Source organism: Pteropus alecto, unplaced genomic scaffold, assembly GCF_000325575.1.
Source record: "Pteropus alecto unplaced genomic scaffold, ASM32557v1 scaffold65, whole genome shotgun sequence".
Lineage (NCBI taxonomy): Eukaryota > Metazoa > Chordata > Mammalia > Chiroptera > Pteropodidae > Pteropus > Pteropus alecto.
In genome coordinates, this window is record NW_006439191.1 from 9,368,117 (window position 1) to 9,376,950 (window position 8,834).

At 38.9% G+C, this 8,834-nt stretch overlaps 1 protein-coding gene and 1 pseudogene across 1 annotated transcript in view; one reads left to right on the top strand and one right to left on the bottom strand.

Moving 5' to 3' along the window:
* LOC102888097 (potassium channel subfamily T member 2-like) overlaps positions 1-8,834 on the bottom strand; it is a 145,909-nt gene that overhangs the window by 33,288 nt on the left and 103,787 nt on the right. The window contains 3 exon segments of the mRNA XM_025049843.1: positions 2,681-2,693; positions 2,831-2,890; positions 3,306-3,440. Of these exon segments, the coding sequence (XP_024905611.1) occupies positions 2,681-2,693; positions 2,831-2,890; positions 3,306-3,440 (208 nt within the window).
* Positions 2,326-2,444, top strand: LOC112483285 (annotated as a pseudogene).

An 8,834-nucleotide genomic window follows, 5' to 3' on the forward strand; every position in this document is an offset into this window, starting at 1 on the left:
AATGAAATACATTTAAAAATTCGTTTTTTTTTTTTTTTTTTGTCAAAAGCTGTCAGGTAAAAATCCATGATACTGTCTGTTATCTACTCTCACTAGGGAAAAATTATAATCCTCCGAGGGGAAGCAGAATTTTCCACCCCGAAATATGCCTTTTGAGATAGATTACTTTAAGCTGGTTATTTTTAAGAAACAAAAGACTCAGGAAAAACCTTCCCCTCTAACTGCCTAAAAGAATTTAGATGGAGGACCTGCTTCAGGAAGGAAGCTATTGTCATAAGTAACTATAGTTTAATATGAACTAAGTGTGATAGACAGGGAGAGACCTAGTAAGGCCCATTTGATCAAAATCTTCTCTGTGTCCCATTGTTAAAGATGGCCCAGCAAACACTTATTTACCAAACACCTGCTTTTCTATCTCCATAGAAATCATTTTTCTGACCTTTCAAGTCTCAAACCACACACACACACACATCCACACACACACACACACACACACACACACACACTCTCACACACTTCTCACCCCCAGCCCAGAAAGTGGGGCCGGGTAATACCATAGCAAGTGCCTTTTTATCGCTACCATCATCGATCCGGTCCCTAGCTGGCCTCTGTGCACTGTGGGTGGCTCCCTAGTTCACGTACTTTGAGGTCTTGGGCGGCGGCCACTTCAGCTGGTGACCAGCTTTGTTCTCCACACACCGCGTCTCTAAGCTCAGTGATGGCCCCTTAAAATTCCCAGCAGAGGCCAAAACCATACCTGAGCTCAGGCTAATAAACACACTATAAATGTCAGTCTGTCATGTATCTGAGAATATTTCTGAATATCAAGGGTGTACGTTAATATATAGGCCCATAGACACACTTAGATACACGAAACACCTGTTTTAGACAAGTAGCGTCGACACTACCACACAAATACAAAGTCGAAGTTTATGCTGAACATACACAGTCTTTTCTTCTCTTGTCCTTACTCCCTAAACAATACAGTAAAATAACTACTTACCCAGCATTTTTACGCCGTATTATTATATGTAATCTAGAGGTGATTTAAAGCACACGGGAGGATGTGGTAGGCTATATGCAAATACTAGGCCATTTTTATAAGGGACCTGGGCATCCACGGGTTTTGGTCTCTGGGGGCCCTGGAACCAACTCTCAAGGACTCGAAAGGGAGACTGTCGTGCGTTTCTGGGCATAGGACAGGAGAAGACAGAAGTGATCACTTTACAGTTTGGATATCTAATAGTTCTTTTGAAATATCTGTTTGCAACTATTTAGTGCAGATGTGCATATGCAGGTAAAAAATGCATAATTTCTAAGATATTCTGCTGAAGGCTGGTAATCTTAACAGTTCGGGGACCCAGACTGAGTCATCTGTTCATGGTTCATTCTTTTAACACGCGATCGCCTCCTCTGCGCCTCTCTGTAAGATGGGGCTGTATTATGATCTTGGAATCCAAATAATTCATTCATACAATATATAATAAAAGTCGAATAAATAGAAACATCACCATAATAGAAATAAACTCACAGGAAGTCGAAAATTAAAACGGCATGTTTCATCGAAAACACCCAGGATATCCTCTCCTGTCTAAATTATAATTAGCTTTTGTCAAGGATAAGTTTTTTTTAAAAAAGTATAATTTTACTTTATTGACCATAAATCTCATCTTTCTGAATTAATTTTCTACCCTGTAATTTCCTTTCTCACTCTCTAGAGAAAAAAGAATTGCTTCTGTCCACCATGGTTTAAACCTGTGCTGTGCTACCTTTAAACGTACTATTTGTACTGTTCACTATAACTCAATAACACGTCAGCTCTGTCCTAAATGAACTGCCGGGGCCCCATAACCCGAGGGTCTAGTTGTCCATGTGCTATGACAGTCTTTATATTCCTGGTTTCCTGTCTTTATGTGAACACTGCAAAAGGGTTCATGATTTTCCATAGGCGTTTTATAGAGGAGGCAAGTCATTTTGACAAGGTTAAGACACCACTCAAGGTCACAGAGCTCCTAGGCATCTGCCGGGACTCGGGACAGAGGCCGTGCTAGGCGAAGTCTGTGCCATGTGGTTCCAGGCTCTGTGGCTTTCCCTCTCTGCCCCCTGGATGAGGTCATTTCACCGCTAACAACAATAGCAGCTAACATTTATTGAGTAGTCGAAAAGTACCAGACACGTATATTTTTAAATCTCTAACAACCTGTGATTAAGGCATTGAGATTTAGAGAAGGAAAGTCATTTGCCAAAGATTATATAATAAACCGCGGGACTCCCGTCTAGGCTCTGTTTTCTGCATTCTGAACTCAAACTATAAACAAATAATTGGTCCACAGCCACGCCACCCTGAACGCGTCCGATCTCATCCGTTCTCGGAAGCTAAGCAGGGTCGGGCCTGGTTAGTACTTGGATGGGAGACCCCCTAGAAAGACCAGGTGCTGTAGGTGTAGAAAATAAAAAAATAAGGGATTGTAAGCGACGAGGTCCTTGCAATCTGTGAGGCCAACCAAGGGTTGCCTCCTCTAAAAAAATAAATGAATAAAATAAATACTTGCCCTCAATATGTGCTTTGCTCAATCTGAGGCCTTGAGGGTGGGGTGAGTGGAGGTGGCGATGACAGAGTTCGTGTTGTTTTATTTACTTTCATAATTTGGAAGGTCGGATATTTCCTTTAAACTTCCACAAAAGTCATAAAACTGAAACGATGATACTTCGCATATTTACGTTCTAAAATGATTTCAGGAAGAATCACCCCAGGTGACACGGATACCTTGACTTACAGGCGATTCTGACTTTGCTTCCAGCATGCGCTTTTATCAGGATTTCCCCAAACGTGCCCATAGCGGGAATTCCTAGCTGGGTGAGTTTAATTCAGGAAAGACAGGAAAATAGGCTAAGGCGGCGAGTTGGCTCCGAACATGGGTAAATGACCTGCTTGTCGCCTTGCGACTTTTCCTTCCTGGGTACCCAGTATGTAAATGCACGCCGTTGGCCATGGCTAGGCGTAACACCCAGTCCCTCACCGCACAATACTTCTTCAAATTTATTATTGTTAAATCATGCAGGAAAATGGATGATTATTGTATTTATTTGAAGAAGAATAACGGACCTGCTGTTAAAAATTTAACTTCACTCAGTGCCAGTCAACCATTAGGGGCGAAAGAAGCATTTATTTTATGATCAAACGAATGAAGGTAGTCCGAGTGCTAAGTGTCTTGTGCTCATTCCTTACACACAGAGTCAGAGTCAGCTGTCTCACGGGTGTTCAGCCGGAAGTCGGTGACAGGGCTGGGCTACCAGACTCTTACCTGAACAGGGTCTGCACGTTCACGATCGTCTTGGCGTCGGCCATGTAGTCTTCCTCGGCGCTCATGGTGCTCTCCTTGTCCACCACCACCATGTTGGCAGCAAAAGTCACCCCACACCTGAGCAAGTCATCTAGGCTTTGATAGAAATTGACAGAGAAAAAGGGACCTTCAGTAAATCGCAGTGCTAGGGCTGGTGCTAAAGCTTGCTTCCTCGCGATCTTTTACGATCCTGTACTTTTTATGCTCCCCCACCCCCCATGCTTGTAAAGGCTGCCCTTCCAGGTGGCTTTGATGAAGTGCACTAGTAGGCGTGAATGGAGACGATCACATAATCTCTACTGATACAAAATAATTTGTATTTTTGGACTCTTTATGTTTCATTATCCTGCAGCTGTTTTCGAAGCATATGCGTTAAGAATCTTAACTAATATTAATTATATAAATAAAACACCCATTTTGCCATCAAATAGAAATAGAATGTGTTAGAACCTTGTTTTTAACAGCACAGTATTTCAAAGACATGCTTACGATTTTTTTTTTTAATCTCTAAGGTGCTTTTGGTAAGAATAGATATAAATACTTATATTAATTTAGGTGGTCATGCCTAATAGAAACATAAAACTGCAAAATGTTTATTTTTACATTTGTATTATTTGTGTAAAGCTACATGTTATAGATGGGTTCTACACAGCCAAGAGCATGTAAAATATCTAAATATCGGTGGTATTCCAGCCTACCGTTTCTCCAGCCTACAGTTTTTGAGCAAGTGATTGAATAACCTGATTTCTTTGGTTGTATGAAATAATTGAACTGAACTAGGATGCACATTCCCCTGTCACCGATAAACACATTACCTAGCATTGAATTAAAAGAAAATGTTACCGTTGAAGCTGAAATAAGGAAGCTATTATCTCACTGCCTCTGCTTCATATGAACTAGAAAAATGGGACTGAATTGCATGAGACTAAATTCGAATGAGTGTGAGAATGTTTTAGAGTTGACTGATGACAGATAAGAAGAATCAGCCTAATCGATTTCCACGTCTGATTTAAAATAGGAACGTAAAGAATAGTAGTTCCTTTTGGATCCTTAAACTGGAGAGTCAGCTCCCTGAGATCTTCCCCTGGTGTATGATGATGGTGGGATCAGCCAATGTCACATGGAAAGGCAGGAGGCGGGAGTTCTTTAAGAGGCGAGAGAGTATTACCAAAGCTTCGAGTCCGAGATCCCCAGGAATAGTCCAGAAAAACTATTTCACATGAATCAGGATCAATGTTCTGTGATAGAGTTTAGGGCTAGAACTGTGAAAACAGAATGTTATTCCAAATAAATTTCCTATGGTGAGAGGAGTCAGGACCGTGGCATCCAATCAACCTGCTGACTAAGTTTGAATCCCTGGGAATACTTTACTTGGGTGTTCCTTTTACCTAGGAAATTCATCATAATTGTTCTCAAACTATTAAAATACACTTTGAAGAAGGAAAGAACTAGGTGGAAAGTGAAAGTGATATGGGCCCTAATGGACCATAGAATTGATGCCTAAGTCATATGCTTTCAATCCACCTTATTATAATTTTAATTAACTTTCTCATATTACAGTTCTTAAAATCTTTTTTGCCCCATGAAAAATGATATCTCTATTGTAAATATCTAGATAGGAGGAGGGAAAGATAAGGTGGTAGAAGGTAAGCCTGACTGGAAGAAAGATAAAGAGATAGAAATTATGATGGGAAAGATGAATATTTCATCCGCAACAAATCAATGAAGTTGAAACTTGACAAAAATTCCACTGTGAGAGCACTTGTGCTAAATTGCTAATCCCTAGACCTAAATGTATCAGTTAATTCCATACTCAAAATGCTGGCTGTTGTAGTGTACACATAATCATGGCAGTTGATTTTAGTAATTATTATTAAATGAGTTAAAATCAATAGAAAATAAAAAAAATTTGGAAGGGCATTTACGAACCATCTAAAAACATTTCCGTTCTTTGTGTTTTAACTTTAAATTATTTTATATTCATTTAATATCGCATTGCATTCTTTTTTCCTTTTTTTTTTTCCATTAGGCTGCTACTTTATTCTTATAACTCCTGTCTATCACACTTTCTCCCCGCTCACTCTTCTGCCTACAAGGCATCTTCAGCCTGGTTGCTTTACACAGTTTGGCCACTAGAGGGCCGCCTAAGAAAACAGTAAATGAAAAAAAAAAGTTACAGATAATCTAATTGGCAATGCCTCCCTTTCTACCCTTTTCAAGAACTAGAATGTGAATGTATGAGAATAAGGAAGTGTTTGTGTGCTCTAATTCATTTGAAGAGTTTTTCGTTTGTTTGTTTTTAGGGAGAATTTCGAGCAGAAACAAAAAAGGACAGTAGTATCATGAACCTCCATGACCCAAATCTGTTTCATCTCTAATCCTAGGAATTTATTCTTTCTTTTAAATATACTGTTCTAATGAATTTTAATTGAATACTGTCAACGTATTTGTATTTTAATACTAATGCGTTGCACATATTTGACCTTTTAATGAACAAAAGTTTAGAAATTATAGACTCTGATAGATGTTACTAGAATAAAACGATCTTTTAAGGAAATGCTCCAATTTATAACTCCGACTTCACATGAGCGTTTCTGAATTATTTGGAAGGTTTCCAGAAGTTATAATGGCATCAACGAACGCATCACCGTGCCGAACCCTTTCGTGTTCTCTCCCGTGATGCCAACAGGAATAATGGTATTGCCGTAGATGACAGAAAACCGAAACAGCTTTAGAAACTGGACAGAATTTACAGAACCGGCATGCAGCAGAATTCGCTCGAATTCAACAACAGATTACTACTCAGAAAGTTTGAATACAAGATGTAGAACACGAGAACATATGCTCTACATGCAAAATACATCATCTTTGCAATGCTACCATGGCAAATGACACTCAGCATGCAACACGGGGCACAGCACAGGACAAACCACAAGACATCACACTAGTTAGTGTGCCAAAGACTTTGTCACCTACTTGTCAATAGAGCCCACCATGTAGTAAACCATTGGAAACCAACAGATTGCATCCAGAAAATGCATATCTGGCCTGCGTAGCAGATGGGTTACAAAATGAAACACAATGTCACAACAGTGGCAGCTCTTCTAGGGAAAGGAAGTCACTTGACTTAGTTTGCATTTCCAAAACGAAACAACATCGACAAGATTAACTTTAGGTGTTTTTTTTTTTTCTTAACATTAATTAGAAAATGACATTCGTACTTGTTATGAATAATGCAGGGCACCCAGAATTATAAAAAGTCGTACTCCTGCTTTCTAAATCAGAAACATTATGGCATTAATCTACAAAAATATTGAATCGATATCCTGAGTTATGACTAAAAAGTCTTATCAGTGAGTTTAAAAATTATTTATGCAGAGAAGGCCTTGTAAAATGAAGAACTAATAATTTTTTCTTATGTGACTCAAAGCGTAGGAAACTAAATTAGCCTCCTATTCAGAGCCAATTTCTCTAAGGGATATACAGAATTCCAACACGTCCCTTAGCATAGCAACATGTCGATAAATAAATATAGTAGATGTAATCCTGCAATATATGTATTATAGAAAATTAAGCTAATTGACCTTTTAAATGATGGATCTCAATATCTATTGTTGAGTAAATATTTATTATAACCAGAATCTTACATGCAGATTTGGGGAAAGATTCATAACCTAGAAGCTTCTTGAAAAATCACTTAACCTGTTGAATTTATTTTCATGCATCGATTCACTCAGCACATATGTATCCAAAACCTTTCATAAAATAGACATTTTAATGTACTCAGTCATAGGCAGAAACAAATATCATGTTATCTTGTACTATAAAAAAATCTAGATTTTTGGAGCACATGTACGAAAACACACATTTACGATCTGTATCTGAAAAAAATAAACAATGGGTTGCACTCAGAAGGCAGAACTGGAGATCATGTCACAGGGGTGACATGTAAGTTAGACGTTGAAGGGTGAGTAGGAGTTTGCGCAGTGAACAAGGACAGGGCAAGCCCAGGCCAAGGGCAGTGCAGGGCCTGCCGCGCCCCGGGTGCTTGTCCCAGCTGCAGGAAGCCGCCCCCTCCCAGACTTACTTTCTTCTGACGGATCGTCCTCTATCCCTTCACACTCTAAAGGAAAAGAAAGCTCAACACCTTGAAGCATAGAAATAAATCTTACAAAGGTTGCCACTGTTGTTACGTTGATTAAAAGTTCCATCATTTTAAATGGCCTCGCGTTATTACATATTACAAAGGTACCCTAATTCACGTTTTAAATCCTCAATTATTCAGTGTATAAGTTACTTTCACTTTTATGCTATCAAAGTTACAAGTTATTTCCAATATCTTGTTATTATAAATAATACTTGTATGGACAGCTTTAGATGGCTTTTTTCTTTCTAGCATTAGTTTTTGACTTACCTCAAAACATTCATAGAAGGGATATGAGTGAATCACAGGTTATAACATATATTTTGATAGCCTGTGATTATGTTGTTTTCAAAAAATGTAATAACGATACACACTTCCAGTAGCAGCCGTGGTAGTGCCATCTAGTTCTCCTATTTCTGGGCACTGCTCTGCTTCTTAAAATTAAAGGACCATTCTAACGGCAGACTCAGGACCCTCTGTGTGTCTCTTACCTTACCTGGTGATCGTAGAAACACCTGTGAGGACGCAAGTACCACAAGCCTTGAGCAGCACTAAGATCTTGTGGTGGTTTGAAAAATCCCTTTGCCTGTGTCCTTTTTGGTTATTATTTTGTCTTAGCTCCCTTTGCCCCTGTGTAGTTCCAGTCAGTTAAAGTGAGTAGCTTAGTAACTTATGTGAAACGGTTGGGTCCATAATTCTTTATTATTAATTGCAAATACATACCCTGGCTGGAATAGCCTACTTCTTGTCTGACTCGTTCTTTTAAATTCAGGTCATTTCAGTTTCTTTATGCTGTCTTCTCTGACCATCTATCTACTGTGACATCTTCTAAACTCTTCCAACAGTATTTAATATTATTTAGTAATTCATTTAATAAAGATACTGAAAATCTGTGTAATAAGAAGTACTAAGGTCATTGGGGACAAAGGAAGTCCTTATGTTACGCCACCCTCTGCTAAATTTAAAACTGAAAATGATGACTGGCCTTTGTATTTTGTTCGTTGTCTGGCAGGAACCATGAAAGGCACTTGGACTTCAAAATTATTGCCTTGTTTTAGAAAACGCATGAATTTTAGTCACAATTTGTTTTGTTAAGCTTTGATTTCTTCTGACACTGGGTCTGAGTTTCTGCTCCCCCAACCCTACCCTGAGTTTATGTCCTCTTCTCCTGGATGCCAAAATAGTCACTGAGTCATGGTACCTGAAAATCCATCAACTGAAACCTCTAGAGGTGTGCCCAGTTTTTAGAATGGATTATCATCGTGATAAAGATGCTAAAAAAGATGCGTCAATGAATACTTGACATTGATGTGTTCAGAATCGACAATGTCATGAAGAAATAATAT